Source organism: Lissotriton vulgaris, chromosome 12 (assembly GCF_964263255.1).
Source record: "Lissotriton vulgaris chromosome 12, aLisVul1.2, whole genome shotgun sequence".
Classification (NCBI taxonomy): Eukaryota; Metazoa; Chordata; class Amphibia; order Caudata; family Salamandridae; genus Lissotriton; species Lissotriton vulgaris.
The window spans coordinates 120208550-120233154 of NC_141700.1; the positions used below are offsets into that span (position 1 = coordinate 120208550).

A 24605-nucleotide genomic window follows, 5' to 3' on the forward strand; every position below is an offset into this window, starting at 1 on the left:
TCACCAATGTAGTCACTCATACAGCCATTTACTCACCCACACAGCTAGTCATATACGTACTTAGCCATCCATAAAGCCACTCACACACCCATACAAGCACTCAGATACCCACTCACACACAAATACACACAGTCACACAGCCACTCACATAGTATATGTTAGAAATAGTATTACTCGTTAGTAATACAGAAAGTATCCAATTTTAGCATTTGTAGTACCTTGGTATATATGTTTAACACTCACAAACTTTTAGAAAACACTCACGCTCACTGGATGATGTCATCGGTGATGTCATTTGAGATGTCATCAGTGATGTCATGAGTGATGTCACTGACCATGCCATGAGCGATGTAATATGTGAGGTTATAAGCAGTCCATTGCGGGGGTGTAAGTTATAGTTGGCTCACGTAACTATAACTGCTGAATTTTTCTGGTTTTGAATGAGTGAAATGTGAGCCTAACTATAATGACCCTGTTACCTATGTTTTTTTCAGTGAATTCTACGTTTTTTTTCAAATTATATTTCCTAACTATAATGTCCCTGTAACCTTTGTTTTTTCAGTAAAAAGAAAAAAAAGAGTCTTATGAAAAGCCACAAACATTCAACGTGAGTTTGTGTGGCTTTTCTTCTATAACATGCAGAGCCCTGTTTCTTTGTAACTAGCCTTACATCATATTACACCATATTATACGTATTAACAAATCAAGTCAAGAGTGATGTGATATATGAAGTCATAAGCATTTCATGAAGGTAGGGCAAAGTATAAGCTAGAACACTAAACTATAACTGGTGAATTTGAGTGTTTTGTTGTTTTTCAAAGTAAGCTCTTATCTTATTTCCTTATTTTACCATCACTTTACCATTTGTTTATTTTCAGTCGATATCTGTTTTTTCAACATACGTTAAGATATTATTACAAAACCTAACTGTGATGTCACCTTATCCTTTACTTTATCAAGTGAATTTTGTGGTTTTTACCATGTTCTAAATGGAGCTTACACCTACGCCTCCGCATGCAAACAACCCTTCCACGGCACCCAGTCTACGGTTGGATGCAGCAGGCCAGGCCCTGTGCCCACCACCCAGCATTCAGGCAATCTCTACGTTCCATAAGTCCTTCAGCCATGCTCAGGGGAGGATTTGCCACACGGCCTGAGCTCAGGCCTTTCCAGACACCCAAACCTCTCCTGCTGGCCATCCCCACTGCTGTGCACAGCCTTTGGTGCAATGTGTGGGCAGGCCCTGCACCCACGCCCGCCTGGCTGGCTACCGCTTCACTGAGCAGGCCCTGTGATCACCAATCTACAGCGAGGCTGAGGATTGGCTGCATTTCCTGACCTCCAGCCAGGTATTGTGCCCACGCCTACATAGCTAGCTGAAGGATTGTGGCATGACCAGTCCAGTGCCCGGTCCAGTGCCCAACCCTCCACTGGCACCCACCATGACTGCTACACATACCCTCCAGCCATGTGCTGAGCACATCCCTCCGAAGGATGGCTACCTCTCCGCTTTGCACTGCGTTTCGCAGTGGGCAGTGGTGAGTTGGTTGCACGGCCTGATACCAGTAGGCTTGCAAAACTATCTTATTAGCAATCGATTTGATTTATAACTATTTTGGGATCAGCATAAATGACCAGGAGTAGTGATGGGAATCATATATTTCCATGAGGGTCCCTGCTGTGCTTGACTTACTTCTGCTGATTTCTCTTTTTTCTATAACATGAGAATATTTTCTTAGCGCAGAAACCTCTTTCCTTACATTTCCGTGAGTATGTGAGAAGTTTTCCTTCAAATGTAAACATACATATTTTTCAAGCTGCACTTAGGTGTATAAATGGGGTAGAAAGAACCAAGGGTAAGGTATGTGAGTGTCTGCAAAGTTGCACATTTCTAGAAGTAATCCATCTTCCCAGTGGCTTCCCTCCACTCCACTCAACCCTCCACCCTATTAACCTCCATAGTGCTCCTCTTGACTCCAAAGGTACTGCTGGGGAAGTACACAAGTCTGGTGAATTTCATGTAACACTTGTTCTCTCTGAGTATAAACAGCAGCAGTTACTCAATCTGTTTTCAGAACCTGAGAATACTCTACTGATGGCGCTTTCTGTCCACCTATGTTGAATTCTATTGCACACAACTGCTTAATCAGTCTCTCAGTGCTTACGTCACTGAGCTATATTTACCACCTTGAATTGATCAATAACATTAACTTGTTTTACTATAACAACCAATCACCACAAAAAATCAGCCTAAGTAATATTAGCCAATGTGTCACAATCCTAATTTTAGCACCAATTCAATACAGTTCATTGCTCATTAAAAACACAATCCCAGTGCTGGGACTGAATCCAGAGACGGATATATGACGTTACAACGCATACTTTTACCAAGCATGCCTTTACAACGCGGTTTTTACATCGCAAACCTTTACAACGCATAGCGCTTTGGGGTGCTGGATAGTGAATAGTTTAATTTACTATTCCAACTCCAGTCCCCGTGGACACTCGGGAAGGTGTTGGATAGTAAATTAAACTTATTCCCTATCCTAGAGCGCCCCCCAGCGCAATGCGTTGTAATGGTTTGCGTTGTAAATACTGCGTTGTAAAGGCACTGCGTTGTAAAAGTTTCGTTGTAAAGGTTGTTCACCTCCAGAGACAAGACCCTGGCAGTATAAGATGTCTTCTTCAACAAGTCATATGTCGTATACCATCCTGCCCACCATGCTGGTGTGGCTGCAACAAATGATGGATGGAATGCTGATTGATTCAAACATTCTCCCCCAGTCAAGAGATCCGGGTTAAATCCATCATTCTTTTGCTCACTATGCCACCCAGTTTGAAAGCTCGAAACCGGTCCTAGGATGCTTGTTTCCAGTCCAGGGCGGACCTGGCCTGGCATTTCAGGCTGGACGGTTCCCAATGGGCGCAGGGACTGATTTGCATATGGCTGGGTCCAAACTGCAATGGCATGGTGAGCAAAAAAACGATGGATTTAGGCCCAGATCTCTGTACTGGGGTTAATGTATAACATTGTTCTGCATTTTGTCCATCGATTGTTGTTTTTGCGTCATGCAGGTGTAGCACAGGGAGCTGGGCCCTGGCAGGGCCACCCACCACTCAACATCCCAAACCATCATGAATGGGGACACCTGGGGAATTCAAGAGGACCAGGCCTGATAGACACTGAGAACCCCCGTACCAGGGGCAGAACGCCCACAGGAGTAAAGATATTACTCGTAAGTCCCTTTGTGAATATGGAAAAGTAGTAACATTAGAATTTCGGTCTAAGTTTACCTTTGTGAATCGGGCCCATAATGGTCCCTCATTTGGGTCAAAACAAGAAATAGTGTACGGCTCTGACGCAATTGCGAAGTTATATAATGATTTAAGAAACATTAATGTAAATTACCATTTTTTCCAATATCAACTCTTAATATAAAATAGAGAGAATGAGATTGGGGCACTAGAAAAGCAGAGAATAAAAAAAGAGAGGAAAGAAAATAAGAGGACGGAGGAGAAAGCGAATGATATAGGAATCGAAAAAAAGAAGAGAGCTGGGAAAAAGAACAGAGTCGGGAAAGTGATGGGGTGAGGAGAAAGAATGTCTGATAGAGAGCGACATTCAAGAGAAAGAGGAAGAAGTGAGAGATAGAGGGATATCATCAGAGAGTAGAGGCCATTTGGAGAAGACAGAGATAGGTAAAGATTGGGAATTGAAGAAGGAGAATGTGAAAAAGAGAGCGAGAGAGAAAGAGAAATATAAAGAGGAGATACAATGAGAGGAGAAAGTGTGAGACATTGAGAGTTACAAAGCATAGAGAAAGAAGGCGTGTATAGGCTAAAGACATAGAGTGAGGCGCAGACAATGGGGTAGAAGCAACAGCATGGACACGAAACCCCTCTTTGAACACTGGTTGGGATACCACCGAAGAGAAGCCAAGGAGTGAATGTGTACGTATCCCATTGCCTTCCCAATCCCACCAGTTACAGCAGCCCCGATAGACTCAGATGCCCTCTCTCGCCTCTTTCCCTGTGTACATCTTCTCACCACCACACATCCATCAGAGTTAGATCATGACAGGCCTGTGCGCACACAACCACACACACACACACACACACACACTCACACACACAATCACACTCAACCACACACACCCATGCACGCAATCACACACACACAATCACACACACACACACAATCACACACAACCACACACACCCATACACACAATCACACACACACATTCATACACACATTCACACACAACCACACACAATCACACACACACACAAACAATCACAACCACAACCACACACACAAACACACACACACAAAACCACACACCCCTTGCATACTCACCAGTGTAGTGGAAATCCCCCCTTGACTGACAGCTCGCAGTCTTCCCTCTTCTGCAGACTGGTTTCACAAGTGCTTTATGGCAGAGAATGGGCTTCAGCACTTGGCTCCACCCCTCCCTGTAGTCCACCCAGCCCAGCCCAGCAATCTGTAAAATGGTCTTCTTTAGATGATGGAGCTGCAGCCATTGGGCCCCTCTCCTGTCCTCATTAGCGCGGATCAACGAGTCTTTCTTCTAATGGCGGAACTTGACACCCAGAGTCATTTCAAGTCTGCCCTGTCCAACCCGGAAGAGAGAGAGAGAGAGCCTTCTATTAACTTGCTTTTCTGTAGCTGCTTTCTGAGATAATTGCTTGTGTCTTCCATGCTCTTCCCCGATCATAATCCGAGAAATGACATAAACATGATCTAAGGAGGGCAGACAACAGAGAGACTCAAATGATGGCTCAGGGACAGGGGAGGTGGAGTTAAAGACAGACCAACAGGAAGATGCGGCGGGAGAGAGATGCCAACGATGGTGGTCACAGAGGAGTCAGAGGCAGCGCTTAATTTGTACAAGAATAAGGGGCACTTGCATCAAGCTAATTACCGGTCGCAAACGGGCCACCCGCCTTTTGGATGCATCAAGCCCAAAGCCATTCGCAAAATAGGTAATTGCAAAATTTGCGATTACCTATTTTGCGAATGCAGTTAGGGACTCGCAAGAAGCATTCTCAGAATGCGACTTTGTATTAAGGAATCGCAAATTACCATCATTACTAGTGGATGGTATTGCGCAATTCCTTAGAAAAATGCACAAAATTGCATTTTTCTAAGTGCCATGTGGCGCGCACACACGCCCTTAGGGAAGTGGTTCCCAAACTGTGCGCTGCGGCGCCCTGATGCGCCGTTTTGAGTAGCCAGGGGCGCCACGCACAATATGGGAAAGATAGCGTTTGGACGTGTGTAGGTAGTGTAATATTATGCGTCTTTTGACGCCCTAGCAGGGCCTGAATGCAGGATGAAGCTTATTCCAGCCGCAACATACGGGGGAGTCACGGCTCGCTCGTTAACTCATTTATTTGGTTTATTTTGAGATGTAGAGTTTAAAAGAGACAAGTTATAAATGTGCAGTGGCCCCCGCAGTCTCGTCGGAAAACAGGACAGCATCTGACTTACTGAATACGTAGTAGGCCCCTCGCAGAACAAGATGATTTCAAATATAGCTACAACTTGTAAATGTAAAATACAGCCATGTTTAATTATATTCTGGCTTCTGTTCCCGCACTTTGGGGCAGATTTACAAGCCACTTGCGCCTCTTTTGCGCCGCTGTTGCGTCACTTTTTTGACGCAGTGGCGGCGCAAAAGATGCGCCATGGTGCAGGCTATTTACAACGTGACGCATCTGGGAGATGCGTCACGTTGTAAAGCCCTGCGCCTTAAGGAGGCGTTCTGGTGCAGGGGGGGGCGTTCCGGCGCAGGAACGCCTCCTAAAAGTGGCTGAGTGAAATCTACAATATTTCACTCAGTCACTTTCAGGCCAATGCTACGTCAAAACCCTGCGCCTGCTTGAAGCAGGCGCAAGGCTTGATGCAGCTTTAGGAGAATGGGCCCCCCAGAGCATTGCTGGAGCCCCAGCAATGCGATACCTTTACGGCACAGATGCAGGACGCATCTGTGCGGTTTTTGCCCCATGGTGCGCCGCATTGTAAATGCGGTGCCTCATGGGTGGCGGAGGCATGGTGCACAATTACTGGCGCATCCCTGCTAATTTGCAAGGATGCGCCAGTAATTGTAAATATGACCCGTCGTGTGAACTTGAAGAAACTCTGCACCTGATTTTATAAGTCAGAAATTCCAGTGGGTAAACTCGCGGCTGTGGAAATAGGCTGCATTGCAGCCAGGATTAGTCCTGGCCCAGTCTGACCCTCCGTATATTTCTCGATGTATAAAACTTTTTCTGGAACTGATACTACCCGTCCCTATTACACCTCTAAGGGTTAGCCACCTCCAGTTTCAGGATATAATATATATTCTGAAAAAACATGGCTAACTCACTTCTTGGAAATACTTTTATGAAATCTTAACAGGTTCCAATGTTCATAAAATAGCTCAGACCGGTGTAGCATGGCTGCGGCAAAGAACCGTGTTTACGTCTACGTCACACATTTCTAGTCTGTGTAAGGTAGCTCAGTGTAAGATAGCTATAAAAAGTATAAATCAGTTGGTATAAAGGCTTTGCTGCAGAGATCATTCTGCGAACTGCAGGTCGCAAGTTACAGTCCAGTGAACTTAACTTGGCACTTTCTGCAAAAGGGGGGTGCAGTCTGCAAGGCACGAGTTTTTAGTAAGTCCTTCAATAAAGATAAGGTTAATAAATGAATTTATTAAGTGGCAAAACAAGTTTGTAACCCCTGAACACAATTTAAGGGACATTTTTATCACTCACCGTCTATTTCCTGAAAAACGTTTTTGAATAAAAAAAGTAATGCAAGTTTTAGAATCAAATCACAGCTGGCTCGAAAATAAAAGACAATTTGCACCAAAAGCAATATTTCTCAGAGACATCTCCGAAGTATGGACCGGGAAGAAGCTGCTAGTGTCACATCAATTTCGACAGATGACAGACAGCAGCTTTGAAGCAGGAGTGGGCAGTTAGGCGTGGGGGCAGTAGACCTATGTGATAAGGGCATCTGGGCAGGGATTGGCAGTGGGCACACGTGTGGTCAATTCAAAGTCATTCATGTCCTGTGCCCCACACTGACCTGCGATGTAACTGGGCCTACTACCACCTCCACCTTGTGCAACTGACTCTACCTTATCCATACCAGCATGCTACAAAACTGCCTCTTGCCCGTCCATTCTTCCTGCCATGAGACTGGCTCTACCCCAGCCCCACTGAGCTGGCTGGATCTGATGCAGCCCTGTCTTTTGCCATTCATCTCGTTCTGCCTCCAACCTTACTGTCCTGCCCTGCCTCAGCCCCTGTGACCTGGAGTGTGCCTTCTTATAGCTCTGCCAATGCTTGATGACCGGCCCCCACTGACAGTATATTACTTGCTGTTCACCAGCCCTCCCAGTCTGCCACCCAACTGACTGCCCCATCCCCACGGTACTAACTTTACTAGGCGACTGACTCTGCCGGTGCACAGTGACATGGCATGCGACTGTCACTGCATCAACCGGCGTACTGCCATCTTTCTGGTAAGTAACTTGACCTGGCCTGTTTTGGCCTGCCAGGGAAACTTTAATAATCACAAATGCTCCAAAACATGACTTCCTCTGCGTGCCGTCAATTGGAAAATAAAAAAGCGTCCCAATCAATTTCAGGAAGACAACTGGATGTACTCCCGATGTCGGGTTTACATCCCCCCAAAGGGTGAAAAAATTGTGGGGAGCCACGGCCAACTGCCAATTTAGTCAAGGGAGCCACAGGTCAAAAAAGTTTGGGAACCACTGCCTTAGGGCATGTGAGTGTGCCACATGTGCACACATGCCAACTTTGGGGGTGCATCAGGGTGGCCTTTTGGCCCCCTGGCACCCTTGAAATTGCATTTGTAATTTGCGATTACTTATTTGGTAATCGCAAATTTGCGAATTGTTTCACATTTATTCCTATGGGTCTCTAGGCCCTAGGAAATGAGTAGGAATCACAATTTATTTTAGCAAAACCTACATGCATAGGCAATTGTGATTACTTAGTAGTGATTTCTTACTAATTGCTATTAAGGAATCACAATTGCTAAGCTTGATACATGTGGCAGTAAGTGCCGCACCCAAAGTTTTGCTCATAAGCGTGCCCCAATGCTACGAATATCAGCGGTGCCAAATACCCCTCTGTGTTGTCTTGGTTTCATCTGATGCCTCATGCATCCGCCACCAGACACTCCCTGCCTCTTTCTCTCACTCCTGCAGGTTCTTTTTCATCCATGATTTCTCCTTTTGTCACAGTTTTTGCGTCTGTCGCTTCTTTCTTCTTTCCCCCGTTTGTGTTTTTCTTTCTTTTCCTCCAGATCAAAGTCTGTTGAGAAAAGATAAGTGCCAGGCCCAAAAAATGCCTACCGGTGGGCCTCTACTGCAACCACCAGCTCAAATTAAGCACTGATCAGAGAGGAATAAAGTGGGGGTCAGAGAAATTAGGAGTGAGAAAGAGAGAAAGAGTAAGTAGTTAAAGCATAGCACTGATACCTGTAGCTTCGAGCAGCTGCGGCTCATGAAGGTAAGAGAGATGGGGCGGTGGGGCAGGGTTGGGGGAGATTCAACAGATGACCATGAGGGAAAATTAAATAATTAATTATTTTTCCCTCGTTGTCTGTCGAAATCCCCCCTCAGCCGACACCACCGCTCTTACCTGCACGGGCCGTGGCTGGCCTCAAGAGGTACTTTTTCATATGGATGCAACAGGCAGTTGAAGACAATGTCGGAATGAATGAGACAATGCAGTATTTGACGAAAAGGAATAACATTACCATTTTATTGAAAGACTTCGGGGAATATTAGCAAGAACTTTGTTAAAATTATCGCAATTTTAGGGGCAGGAAACTGCCGCTAAAACAGCGATAATTGGCTTGCTAATATGCGTTATAGAATTCCAATAGAAACCCAGGTTAGATGTGCAGGACATCTAACCTGGGCTTCTCTTGAAATTCTATAACGCATATCAGCAAGCCCATTATCGCCGTTTTAGCGGCAGTTTCCTGCCGCTGAAACAGCGATAATTAACGGGGAATCATTTTCTTTATCATATCTGTTTTCGTATAATTTTTATTTCAGTTTGCTTGTAATATATTTAAAACTTTTTTAAAAAAATTGGGGGTTTTCCTACCTTTAAACTTAATCGAAACGATGCCTGAGGCACTCACCAAACCCAGTAGTTGCTCAAAATTAAGGCTTTATTTAGCGTTTGCTGCCAAGATACTCCATCACAAACATGGTGGATATCTGTCCGCCATTTTAGAGATGCCTTATAGCCTCTTGCACTTGCAGTACAGCCGTTTGCTATCCGTCATGTTTTGATGGAGTATCCCGCCTGTCAAACTCTAAATAAGCCCCTAAAACACTGCTGCAAAGAGGGTGACTCCATCTCTTTCCTGATTTACTGTGATGCCTTCCCGCCGTGTATGGAGTGACCCGAACGCTGGCAGGGTTAGGCACGGATGTACACCCTCCATATCAGACCTTCAATAAAAAATGTAGGTCTGTATTGCCAAAGAGAAAGTCAAGTTGGCTGAGATACTACTGACAATTGGGAAAACCTTATGGGTGTTATCAAGTGTTAGGGTCATGACCTGCTTCTGATGTAGTAGACACAGGTGTGTAACCTAAATCAGAAAGCTCATGAGGTTCTGAGGTTTATAGTGTACTACAGACACTGCATAGCTCCTTGGCCATCCAAGGGTATCTAGCAGGTACATAATGTGTGGGATAGTTATAACACCTAGGTTTCTACTTAAGGCTGTGTAACCTGGGAGTGTGTGCCCCTAAGTATGTGTGACAGCCAGAGAGATATGCGGGACATAAACATTCCACCCCCAGACATTCCAACAGAAAAGAAATCGAGTGCTACCCTTGAAACACAGAACTTTTCATACTCTCCTTCATTGTCCACCAACACCAATATACTCTGAAACCTTCAAATTGTACCAAGAGGAAGAATTCAACAAGAGATAACATCACCTAGATAAAGTTCTTCAAACTCAATTGACCAAAATGGCAGATCAGCACCCCAGTGACTGAAGAGCAGTCTCGGAAAATTGATTGACCTTCCACTGTAGGGACAACACGCGAGACCTTACTCCTCTTGTAAACATGAAGAAGAAGGTGTCCACAATAATAACTCAGGCAGTGTAATTGGTTTGCAGTACTTTTGGAATCCTAAGATTGTGAAATTAGGATTTTAAATCCATTTAAACCTATGAAAGAAATCGCCAATTTTTGAAGGACAGTTCCCTGAAAAAAGTAAACTGAACATGGACCACACATGGCAGGAGTCTGTCTTTCTTTCCTCTGAATTCCCCCTCATTCTGATCATAGGGGAAGGTGGGGTTCCCAATCATGGAGCCAGGGTTCAAGGCTGATGTGACGTCACCAGAAATGGCTTTGGAGTGGGCCACCCAGTTTAGGGTAGAATGTCTGCGACAACACCTGGAGGCCTCACTTCTTTTCACGACTGACATGTAAAGCATGGTGGGTTTACAGAGAATTGTTTTTAAAGGAATTGACATGTAAAGGTAAAATATCTTGAACATCAGGGAAGTCGTATGACGAGCATAGAATCAGTTTTCTTCCTTCTGCAGTCGTTCTTGCGAAGAGCGCCTAGTCAGTGTTCTGTTTTATGCTGGAAAGATTGCGCTAGATGGCTAATGAATCACTGACAGATTATCGATTTCCAAAAAATCGACCTACTATAACATCGAGTCTCTAATATCGATAGCACTAATATCGACACCCTATACTTAACATGTAAACTACAAAAATATCGAGCTAACTATATCGATGCACAAAAATATCATCTACAGAAATATCGTTAGCATTATTTTCGAATACCATAATATCGACACTCAATACTACATATACCACACTACAATAATATCGAATACAAAAATTTCGATAGCACTATTTTCGTCAATATCAAAATATCGATAGCTAAATTATACTCCTTTTTTTATATATAACACCAATAAATCTATTCTCTAAGTAATACACACATTTCTAATAACTTCACTAATGTATTTTCAAATTATTAAGTAACATTTAGTGTACAATATTGTGTTTTCGCTAACTGACGCAATTTGTATATAAACTCTTTGTAAACATACTTATTTAATACTTAGTACTCATTTTACATAAACTTTATTTATAACAAGACTTTTATTTTACATAAATATATCATTTTAATTCCTTAACATAAACTATATAAGAAGATATATCTTAAATGTTTTACTTCAAAAAAATTCAAACTGACCAATAGTAACTCGTCTTTACATATCTGACCAATCAGATGGCAAACTTAATTACACATAGACTATATAAACCAATCACAAACAGCCATACAAGTTGCAGGAAATATTCTTCGTGACCACATACTGCCAATTTTGGGAGCACCATCTATATTCTTCTCTTCAAGAAAATTCGTCCTAAAACTACAAGTAAGTAATCATATAGCTCTGTTAATAAATTCTAATTTTTTTGTCTATTAATTATAGACCAAGATTTGTAACCTAATTTGTTATTTCTTTATGTACTTTACCTTTAAACAGACTCTACAAACAAATCAACTTATACTTCAACTTCAAGATACAGGACACTTTACATTTAAAAAAGGTATCTACATATGTTTAACATTTACTTAGCGTTCTTAGCCAATTATTGGCCTAATTTAAAACTCTATACTTTGTTTCTTAGCCTGTAAATCTTAATACATATTGTGCAGGCAGAATTTTTTGAGGAAAAAAAGTTACAATGCTGTGTAAAAAATATTTTCTTCCTGTTCTTAAATATGTTTTAATGTGCTTTTACTCATAATACATGTGTCATCCTCGGTTCTTTTTAGCAATTAATTAACAATGCTTTATAACAAATGTGTATTATTTATATAACATATAAACGCATTAGTAATTTTCATCAACTTTCTCTCTAAAGAGAACACAAAGGTACAGAAAACAGATAATTCACATCAAAGAACAAACATTCTGCTACTACTATAATTCTCTTGGTAAGATCATAAATAAAACATAACTAGTCTTTATAAACTCTATGAAATGTACTAGAAATAAAATGCCTCTTGTTATGCATCTGTTAGTATAATCTTCCTGTTCTTAAATATGTTTTTTTGTGCTTTTACTCATAATACATGTATCATCCCCGGTTCATTTTAGCAATCAAGTAACAATGCTTTATAACAAATGTGTATTATTTATATTACATATAAACGCATTAATAATTTTCATCATCTTTCTCTCTAAACAGAACTCAAAAGTACAGAAAACAGATAATTCACATCAAAGAACAAACATTCTGCTACTACTATAATTCTCTTGGTAAGTTCATAAATAAAACATAACTAGTCTTTACAAACTCTATAGAATGTACTAGAAATAAAAATGACTCTTTTTATGCATCTGTTAGTATAATCTTGGAAATTTCTCTTTTTACATTCAATAAACAAAACTATTTTTAGAGACATTATAACGTAAAAAATAAGTTACCAAGCAAAAAATGGTAACTTTTCCTATAACATACTTAATTATTTCTCAACAGACCGTGGCAATACAAGAACAACATCTAACTGAACAAGCATCTACTTTCGATAAATAGAACATTACTGTTGGTAAGTAAATTACTAGAAGAATACTAGCTTTATTTAAATTCTTTTATACATTTCATATTGTATTAATATTTGTATATTAACTTTTCTAGATACCAGAAGTAAAGAATGACTGATGATGCAAGATTTATTACATCTCAGAAAGGGAAATTTTTGTTATGCTATATGGGCTACATTTATACTCAGGAAAAACAAAAAGACCTTAAAGTGAATTGGAAGTGTACAAAATATTACTCCAATAAATGCTATGGCCGTGCTACAACAAGGGAAACTAGTGTTATAAATACCACTGAACATAATCACCCACCAAACATCTCCGAAATAGAAGTGAGATCCACTCTAGAAAATATCAAGGAATTAAGTACCAGATCAGAATTACCTACCAACGTAATTCTGAAAGAATTACTACCTAAAGTTCCCAAAGAAGCAAGAGGTCAGCTACCATCTATTGCTACCATTAAAAGAACAATAGCAAGAACCAAAAAAGCAAGTAGACCCAATATACCAACTCCAAAAACTTTTGAAGAAGTCATAATTCCGCCAGAGCTTGTAATTACTCATAATGAGGAGCCATTTATATTTTATGATAATCATAGCAAGGACAAAAGAATAATCATGTTTGCAACTAATAACAATATAAAAAAATTAACTGAAAGTACTACTTGGATGATGGATGGTACTTTTTCTATATGCCCAAAACCTTTCTACCAGTTATACACAATTCATGGGCAATATCATAATACCTGTATCCCCTTCATATATTGTTTATTACCAAACAAACAAGCCACTACTTACTCTGAAATCTTACAAAAAATAAAGGAACAAAGTTCTGACTACTTCCCAATGAAAATCATCATAGACTTCGAGCAAGCTATGATTAATTCTATTTTGAAAACGTACCCACACACATCCATTCAAGGATGTTATTTTCATTTCAATCAATGTCTCTGGAGACATTTACAAAAATCTGCCCTTAGTGTTGAGTATGCAACAAATATAAATTTTGCATACCAGATCAAACATCTCATTGCTCTGGCATATGTACCAGTAACTGATGTGGCCGAACATTACAATTTGTTAATAGAAAGTCCTTTCTACACCCAAAATGAGCAAAGACTCGCCCCACTTTTAGATTACTTTGAGGACAACTGGGTAGGAAGACTACATAGGTCAGGCCACAGACGCCAGCCAAAATTTGCAATTCCCTGGTGGAATGTCTATCTACCAACACTCAACCAAGAAGCAAAAACGAACAATGCTGTTGAAGGTTGGCACAATGCCTTCCTCTCTTCTACTGGACGTACAACACCCACATTACACAAGCTAGTCTCAGCTATACAAAAAGAGCAAAGCTTTCAGGAACTACGTATGCAGCAATCAGTCATACAACTGAAACCAAAACTCTCTAGACAAACTGCTCAAATGTATTTATATCTACAACAGCAAGTCCAACTATATCCTACAACAAGAGGACTGGAATATTTAAAAATGATAGCCAAAACATTGAACTAATTGCTATAACTAAATTAATTGATAGAGATCAAACAATATCCTTAATTTAAAAAAACACATATTTTAATATAATAAATATATATTTATTTAGTCTAATTTATTTTTTAACACTATTCAAAAAAGACTAAATAAATATATTATTATATCACAATATTTGTTTTTAAAAACTGCTTCCATCCAAATAAAAGAACATAAATTTATAACTTACCTTTAAATAGAACATCATAAAGATAATCCTTTATCCGACAATACAATGTGTAAATATCAAACACTTAATCCAACGATTCATTAATTATGTTTTCTTTAACTCTGCAAAAACTATCCATCATCCAAATTAAACGACTATTTAAATGCCATTTACAATAACGACTGTTATCTTAAAGTGTGATAAATATATCACAGAACTCAAAATATAAAGGCAGAATGTAAATCATCTCTGTTCTAACAACGGAAACACACTTCCTTTCCCTTAAAAAAAAAGGATCGGAAACGGAAATAGCTGTTTCAAAATACGAGAAAAAAAAACAGCTAAACAATCCCACCGACATAACACTAACGAATATCCCAGAATATTTAAACATAATATTCCTATTTATTTATAATTTCATTAAATTATACCACATACTCATTAACTCCAACTATTTTAAATGGCTCAAAAAATCGTGACCGAAAATACGTATTGATTCCACTCCATTATATGTAAATAGTCATACTTTAATTCTCAACCCCAAAATACCAAAATATAACCTTTAATTATAATTTACAATACTTTAACAATATAAAAGTAGATTCGTACCTACTCAAAAGTGAACCTGCTTCCAACCGCGACTTTCCATTTACCAAAATAACGCAAAAAGACAAAGAGTGGTTACAAAAGAAACGATCCAAATTATATGTAACTGTGAAAAGAACTCCTATAAATGTGGATTATTGTTATATATATGGCTCGAAATTATGTGTAATGTAAAAAAAATTGTATAGTATATTGTGAATAGAAAATGTTTTTGCCTGTATATTAATTATATATTACATACTTTTAATATTTATTACATTAAGTATAAAAAAATATAAATATTTAATGTAATATTTATTAAAATAATTATATAACTAAATGTGTAATATTGTTTTTGTTTATCAGATTTAAATGTTTACAATATGACTAATATGTGAAAATTGTTATTATTAAACGTATTTATTAATAATAATAATCATACATAATAATATTGTAATGTTAAAAGAATAATTGATGATGATGTCCATGTTCTAATTAGGATATTTATATTATATTATAATTGTAAAAGTGTTCATATGTTAATATCATCATCAGTATATCACTATATGTATTAAAAATTAGTGACTTATGTTTTTCATTACACATGTTGATGTTTTATTAAGAAACAATAATAGTATTATGTATGTATAATATCATACATTACATTATGTGAACTAACCATTTTTTCTCTACAAATTAAAAGTACTTGTCAAGAAAATTACTATAAAATGTGATTATTAAAAAGACATTGTCCTCCATTTTTTTTATATGTATACCAAAGATAGCTTAATAAAATGTATATATGTTCGTAGATTTCAAGTGTTGAATAAAAAAATGTACTGGAAAGAAAACTGTTGTCATTATTTTGTATTACCTATGACAAAATCATTTTTATGAATTTTTGCAAATGTATTATAACTGTAATGTTATATCTATTTCTATATACCACATGTAAATAAATAACATACTATACACTGAAGTTATAAAAATTATTATTCATACACCCATATACATATAATATCAATTTTTGAAATACACATAATTAAATGTTTAAATATTCCGACTCCAATAACCATTTACTTTCGGTAATTGCTTCTCAAAAACAGTAATTAATTTACAATTAGAAATGCAATCACCATTTAATTAGAGTAAGTGCAGAACACAGAACATATTAAATTTACTCTTCCAACACCAATTAACAATTAATTTAAGTAACTGCAGGACATTAAATATTAATTAAGTACTATAAAAAATGAAATGTAAAAAAATTAATAATGTAATAGCATTAAAATTAATTTAATATAATAATTGTAATTTAAAAATAATCTTAATTTATGTTTTCCCTGTACCCCTATAATAAAAAACTGACCCTGAAACCTAAAAATACCCCTTCACCCACAAACTAAAAACTGACCCTGAAACCTCACAAAACCCCTTTACCCACAAACTAAAAACTGACCCTGAAACCTAAAAATACCCCTTTACCCACAAACTGAAAACTGACTCTGAAACCTCACAAAACCCCTTTACCCACAAACTAAAAACTGACGCTGAAACCTTACAAAACACCTTTACCCACAAACTAAAAACTGACCCTGAAACCTAAAAATACCCCTTTACCCACAAACTAAAAACTGACCCTGAAACCTGACAAAACCCCTTCACCAACAAACTAAAAACTGACCCTGAAACCTAAAAATACCCCTTTACCCACAAACTAAAAACTGACCCTGAAACCAGACAAAACCCCTTCACCAACAAACTAAAAACTGACCCAGAAACCAAAAAATACCCCTTTAACGACAAACTGAAAACTGACTCTGAAGCCTCACAAAACTCCTTTACCCACAAACTAAAAACTGACCCAGAAACCTAAAAATACCCCTTTACCCACAAACTGAAAACTGACTCTGAAACCTCACAAAACTCCTTTACCCACAAACTAAAAACTGACCCAGAAACCTAAAAATACCCCTTTACCCACAAACTGAAAACTGACTCTGAAACCTGACAAAACTCCTTTACCAACAAACTAAAAACTGACCCTGAAACGTTACAAAACACCTTTACCCACAAACTAAAAACTGACCCTGAAACCTAAAAATACCCCTTTACCCACAAACTAAAAACTGACCCTGAAACCTTACAAAACACCTTTACCCACAAACTAAAAACTGACCCTGAAACCTCACAAAACCCCTTTACCCACAAACTAAAAACTGACCCTGAAACCTTACAAAACACCTTTACCCACAAACTAAAAACTGACCCTGAAACCTAAAAATACCCCTTTACCCACAAACTAAAAACTGACCCTGAAACCTAAAAATACCCCTTTACCCACAAACTAAAAACTGACCCTGAAACCTGACATAACCCCTTCACCAACAAACTAAAAACTGACCCAGAAAACTAAAAATACCCCTTTACCCACAAACTGGAAACGGACTCTTAAACCTCACAAAACCCCTTTACCCACAAACTAAAAACTGACCCTGAAACCTGACAAAACACCTTTACCCACAAACTAAAAACTGAGCCTGAAACCTAAAAATACCCCTTTACACACAAACCAAAAACTGACCCTGAACAGTTAAAATACCCCTTCGCACATACACAAAAACCAGACCCTAAACGCACAAAATGTACCTTTGATAAAACTAGCCACCCTGACCTACTATAAACTCTACATCCGACTCCTAAAAATATGATACATTTATTTATTTAATATCTACTACATTATATATTTTTGATTCTTTTTACTACATACACAAAATACCTCAAATTAGAACAACAACCTAATAGTGTTCATAATTTCGTATTTTAATAATATTTATATAAAATTTCGATTCGAAACTAAAATAAAATACAAGGCGAAATTTTTACTTCTATGATTAGAGTATACTTTGTTTATACACTACCCACCCTTATCCCCTTGAAAATATACATCCCACTCATAACATAATTAGTCATATATTTTCAGAAAATATATGAAAATAGTATAATTACAAATAAATTTTAGTACATAAACAACAGCAAACTTAAAAAATAAATACTATATTCGAATAAAATCGATATCATTTCGCAAATATCGAAATATTAATTTCAATTTTTGAAATTTCGCAAATTTATATGAAATTGCGAAAATTAAATTTATATATTTACCCTATATTTTTTTAAAACACTACCCACCCTTATCCCCTATAAACTCTACATCCCGCTCCTAAATTTATAGTAAAAATAATATAAATATGTAATGTAATATTTTATTATTTTAAAATTTTTTTTGTACATACACAAAAATTATTCATAATGTTTAATGTACTCCCTAAATTCCGATCAAATTTCGACTACTCCCAAACAATTTTTATAAATATCGAAATTTTGAAATCTAAAGGAAATGCGAAATTTAAAATTTTACAATTTCCCTATACTTTTTTAAAACACTACCCACCCTTATCCCCTATAAACTCTACATCCCGCTCCTAACATTAATATACAATTATTTAGTTAAAAAATAAATATTTAGATATATTTACACAATTTATTAATATATCTCCAAAATCAATGAACAAATAATTTAACAATACTCATTAATTTTATATAAAATTTCGCATTTATAAATATTTTGAATAAAATTTCGCAAATTTATAAATTTACTTCAAATGCGAAATTTATTATTCCATATTTACACTATACTTTTTTAATACACTACCCACCCTTATCCCCTATAAACTCTACATCCCGCTCCTAGACTTCTTACTAAAAATAATAAAATTATATATAAAAATGATTTTATATATAAACAACATATAAATAAATCATTACTTAACATACTTTAAAACATCACTTTAACATATCGATATTTTTGCCAATCGATATTTTCACCGTCGATATTATTGATTTCGACATTCATGTCTTCGATATTTTTAACACACACATAAATCGATATTTTCTACAACGATATTTTTGTTTTCGACATTTCGTACCATCGATATTTTGGACTCGATATTATGGTACATCGACATTAACAACTCGATATTTTGACTGTCTACCGATGGCTAATATCATGAACTGGAGGCATCTCTGATTAAATTAAGCGTAAAAAAATTAACAACTGAGGGAGTACAGGTAAAAGATTTAATGCAAAATAGCAGGGTATAATATCAGAATATTTACATAAAATGATTGTTAGTGTAGTATGTATGCTGAGCATTTACAGAAAAGAAGCAACTTAATTTCAGTCTAACATTCCATGCTCCCAGCTCTCTGCACTTCATTTTCCTCAATGGTGTTCAAAACATTCTAGTGTTGTAAAAGTGGGTACGGCAACATCTTGCACATTTCATATTAGTTTAATGCAAAATGACATCAAAATACAGTTAAAGAGAAACAAATATATAATTTGACAATAGATGTGAAGTAGCAGGTCCATTGGACCAAGAAAACAAAGAACAATGTGTGTTCTTTAAAAATATGTGATTTTGTTTTATAAAACAAAATGGAACACTTTCTTAATATGAAATAATGAGCAATTCTTTTCCAACAGTTACAAAAACAAATAAAAAAAGAACTATTACATTGTAAATACAATAGCGCCCTGTAATAGTTTGAGTTCAGTTCTTTGTTAACTTATTTGAGGTGAAGGATGTTACATGTACCTAGCTTCGGCCAAAGAATCCAGCAACGTTTTTAGGACGATTTATGCAGAATTTCTTCTTCTCTAAAAAAAAAAAAGCAATTAGCACAAATTAAAGAAAATCTATTATAGTGTACTTTTCTGTCTTAACTTTATAACTTTTTTTCCTTGAATGATTAACTCTGATAATGTTCCATCATTGTTAATACTGATTTGCTTAGTTTTATTAACGTTTCAATATATCTTCAGAAAAGACATTTGCAACCATAAAATAATAAAACCATAAAAAGTCCTTTCAGATTTTTGTTTAACTCATAAAAATGATCAATGTCTTTACTAGGACCATTACAAAGCGATTCTGAAGCCGCATGTAAAAGTCAGAATCAGACTTTATCACAGTTTATAAAATCTCTATCTACAAAATAATGCCTCATTAATATTAATGAGGTAGGTGCAATTTGCGACCCCTCTAGGAATGGCTAGCATTCACAGGGTTGGTGGCCTGCTGAGGTCAGCAGACCACCATGTCTGTGACTTCTCTTTTAATAAAGCAGGTTTTAAAAAAAAATGCAGTACGTTTTCCCTAAAGGAAAATGGGATGCACTAAAAAAGAAAAATGAAACTTTTCAGTTTCATGTTTTAAGGGCAGGAAGCGGTCTCTGGGACCACTGCCTGCGCTTAAAAAATATTTTCCGTCAAAGGGGAAGGGGTCCCCTGGGAATCCCTTCCCCTTTTCGAGTGGTTTACCACCTACTTGAAGTAGGTGACATTACCCCTTCGCAAGACCTCTGCAACTCCCTCACCTCCTACTTCCACAACAAGATCGCGGACATACACAACAGCTTCAGCACTCAACCGACGCAAGCCACGACTGAACCACCGCCCCCCACCACCACCCTCCGCGCCTGGACCACGATCAGCACCGAAGACACCATCCGCACGATGAACTCCATCCACTCCGGATCTCCGACCGACCCCTGCCCTCACCACGTCTTCAACAAGGCCGACGCTCTCATCGCACCGAAACCTGCGGGACATCATCAACACCTCCTTCGACACCGCTACCTTCCCGGAGAGCTGGAAGCACGCCGAACTCAGCGCTCTACTAAAGAAGCCATCAGCCGACCCCACCGACCTCAAGAACTACCGCCCCATCTCGCTGCTCCCGTTTCCTGCAAAAGTCATCAAGAAGACCGGCAACAAGCAGCTGGCCGCCTTCCTCGAGACGAACGGATCCCTCGACCTCTCGCAGTCTGGCTTCCGGGCCAACCACAGCACTGAGACCGCCCTGATCGCAGCCACCGATGACATCCGAGCCCTGCTCGACAACGGAGAAACAGCGGCCCTCATCCTCCTAGACCTCTCTGCGGCCTTCGACACTGTCTGCCACCGTACCCTAGTGCGGCGCCTCACCAACGTCGGAATCCAGGAGAAGGCACTGGAATGGATCATCTCGTTCCTCGCCGGAAGGACACAGAGAGTCCGCTCCCCCCGCTCAGATCAGAAGCCACCGAAGTCATCTGCGGCGTTCCTCAAGGCTCCTCGCTCAGCCCAACCCTCTTCAACGTCTACATGAGCCCCCTCGCAGCCATCGCACGCCAACACAACCTCAACATCATCTCCTACGCCGACGACACCCAGCTGATCCTCTCCCTCACCAACGACCCCGCCAGAGCCAACCTACACGAAGGGATGACAGACGTAGCCAAGTGGATGACGAACAGCCGCCTGAAACTGAACTCGGACAAGACGGAAGTCCTCATCCTCGGATCTTCACCCTCCGCCTGGGACGACTCCTGGTGGCCCCCCGCCTTGGGCAGCGCACCCAAACCAACAGACCACGCACGCAACCTGGGCTTCATCCTGGACTCCTCCCTCTCCATGACCAGACAAGTCAACGCCGTCTCCTCGTCGTGCTTCAACATCCTGCGCATGCTACGTGAGATCTTCCGGTGGATCCCCACCGAGACCAGGAAGACGGTCGCCCAGGCCCTCGTCACCAGCCGTCTGGACTACAGCAACTCCCTCTACGCCGGAACCACCGCCAAACTCCAGAAGAGACTCCAGCGGATTCAGAACGCCTCAGCACGACTCATCCTGGACATCCCCCGTCGCAGCCACATCTCCGGACACCTGAGAGATCTGCACTGGCTCCCGGTCAACAAGAGAATCACCTTCCATCTCCTCACCCACGCACACAAAGCCCTACACAACCAAGGCCCAGGATACCTCAACAGCCGCCTCAACTTCTACGCTCCCACACGTCAGCTTCGATCGACCGGCCACGCCCTCGCCGCCGTCCCCCGCATCCGAAGAGCCACCACAGGAGGAAGGTCCTTCTCCTACCTGCCCGCCAAGACCTGGAACTCCCTCCCGACCCACCTCCGCCTGACCCAGGACCACCTTGCCTTCAGGAAGCAGCTCAAGACCTGGCTGTTCGAGCAGTAGCGGACCCCCCCTCCCCTAGCGCCTTGAGAGCCTCCGGGAGAGTAGTGCGCTATATAAATGCTTTGATTGATTGATTGATAGGTGGCAAGTTGCAAGTGTTTTGCGGCCACAAATGCGCCTCAAAACATTAGTACATAGCATGTTGACTAGCTATTTGGAAGGGACGCCCCTTCCTAATAGTGAGAGTCGCAAATGCTATTTTACGAGTCAGTGACTCGCAAAATAGTATTTGTACATGCTATTACCCCTTTTTACGTCCGCAAACGGGAGGATCTCCCGTTTGCGTCCGCAAAAAAGGGTCATACATCTGGCCCCAAATGTTTCAGTGTGCTGACTCCAGTGCCCACTGCTTGTGCAAAACACCATGTGTTTCAGTGTGCTGACTCCAGCGCTCACTGCTTGTACAAGACACCATGTGTTTCAGTGTGCAGACTCCAGCGCTCACTGCTTGTACAAGGCACTATATGTTTTAGTGTGCTGACTCCAGCGCTCACTGCTTGTACAAGGCACTATGTGTTTCAGTGTGCTGATTCCAGGGCTCACCTGCTTGTACAAGATACCATGTGTTTCAATGTGCTGACTCCAGCGCTCACTGCTTGTACAAGACACCATGTGTTTCAGTGTGCTGACTCCAGCGCTCACTGCTTGTACAAGGTACCATTTGCTTCAGTGTGCTGACACCAGGGCTCATTTGCCTGTTCAAGACTCCATGTGTTTTAGTGTGCTGACACCAGTGCTCACTGCTTGTACAAGGCACTATGTGTTTCAGTGTGCTGACTCCAGTGCTCACCATTTGTACACAGCACCATGTGTTACAATGTGCTGACTCCAGCGCTCACTGTTTGTACAAGGCACTATGTGTTTCAATGCGCTGACTGCAGCGCTCACTGTTTGTACAAGGCACTATGTGTTTCAGTGTGCTGACTCCAGCGCTCACTGCTTGTACAAGGCACTATGTGTTTCAATGCGCTGACTGCAGCGCTCACTGTTTGTACAAGGCACTATGTGTTTCAGTCTGCTGACTCCGGCACTCACTGCTTGTGCTGATTCCAGGGCTCACTTGCCTGTACAAGACACTGTGTGTTTCAGTGTGGTGACTTCAGCGCTCACTGCTTGTACAAGGCACTATGTGTTTCAGTGTGCTGACTCCAGTGCTCACTTTATGTGCACGACACTATATGTTTCAGTGTGCTGACTCCAGAGCTCACTGTTTGTACAAGGCACTATGTTTTTTCAATGTGCTAACTCCAGCACTCACTGTTTTTAAAAGGCACTATGTGTTTCAGTGTGCTGACACAAGTGCTCACTGCTTGCACAAGGCACTATGTGTTTCAGTGTGCTGACAAAAGTGCTCACTGCTTGTACAAGGCACAATGTGTTTCAATGTGCTGACTCCAGTGCTCACTGTTTGTGCAAGGCACTATGTGTTTCAGTGTGCTGACTCCAGTGCTCACTGTTTGTGCAAGGCATTACGGGGCAGATTTACAAGCCCCTTGCACCACTTTTGCCTCGCTTTTCCCGCGTTAAAAGTGACGCAAAAGTGGCGCAAGGAGCTTGTGAATCTGCCCCTATGTGTTTCAGTGTGCAGACTCCAGTGTTCACTGCTTAGTTCTAGTCGTCAAGTGCTCTTGGAGGTCACCGTGTTCTTTCGCATTATCACAGTTGAAATATTGACACACAGATAAACTGTGACCATAATATAATTTCCGAAATATAATCACTAGTGAGTTAATAATTAATCTACCTGTACCTTGGCAGTATTTGAAGTGTTGCTAACATGGTTATAATAAATCTTTGGGCAAAATTTTGCAGGATCACGATGTATCTGTTGCATTTCTAAAGCGCTTTAGACCAGAAGGCTTGTGTTTTAGTGACCTGTTTGAAGCGCGATCCAGCACCCACCACACGCCGCAGTTGAAGACTAAGCTGCCCCCTTGAGCTCGCACATATGTTAAGGTGTCTGTGATTACCTGCCACTTTGGGTAACACACTTACCCATGGAACTCTGATTGCGTGGTGGTCCACTCCATCCACTGGTTCAGTATACCTTTTTATGGATGTGTATGTCTCTGCAATGTACTAGATGAAATCTTCTCACTACTGGTCCTGAAGAAAGCTGTGCCACCTCTAAGGTGGGTATGAGGCTGAAACATGTCGACCATCACCGTACTATTACATGTTTAATCCACTCCTGCTATAGGTTTTGCTCTTAATCCTAACAGAGGGATGCCCAAAGAATGTCTTTGGTGTCCTCGGAGTTAGTTTTATCTCTAACAAACTTTCTTCAACCCTTTCTCACCCCTCATCACACCCAGCTCACCTACAGGTTTTAGTATACCTCTATTTCTACACTGAAAACATCCCTGAGCTCCTCACTCTCAGAGAGGGTTATAGCCCGCTTTGTGACCACGCTCACATTGTGAGGAGGTTACCCTATGATGAAGCATGCCACCTTCGGTGGGTGAGGGAAACCGTCCTATAAAAGGGACACTCCTGCACTCCTCTACTATCTTTCACTCGATCTAGGGGCCTATTTGTGTTTCATGACTTTGTCATAAGGGAGTCGTTCCT

General features: G+C 40.1%; 1 protein-coding gene across 4 annotated transcripts in view; it reads right to left on the reverse strand.

The window, feature by feature from the left end:
• Positions 1 to 24605, reverse strand: part of CCL25 (C-C motif chemokine ligand 25) — an 88145-nt gene that overhangs the window by 13898 nt on the left and 49642 nt on the right. For 3 of the 4 annotated variants that reach the window (XM_086947476.1, XM_086947478.1, XM_086947475.1), the window contains one exon: positions 19609 to 19670. In XM_086947476.1, coding sequence (XP_086803602.1) covers positions 19650 to 19670 — 21 coding nt within the window. In that variant the 3' untranslated portion in view covers positions 19609 to 19649. Of the gene's footprint in view, positions 1 to 19510; positions 19671 to 24605 lie in introns of those variants that run through there. The other variant, XM_086947477.1, reaches the window with a different exon arrangement.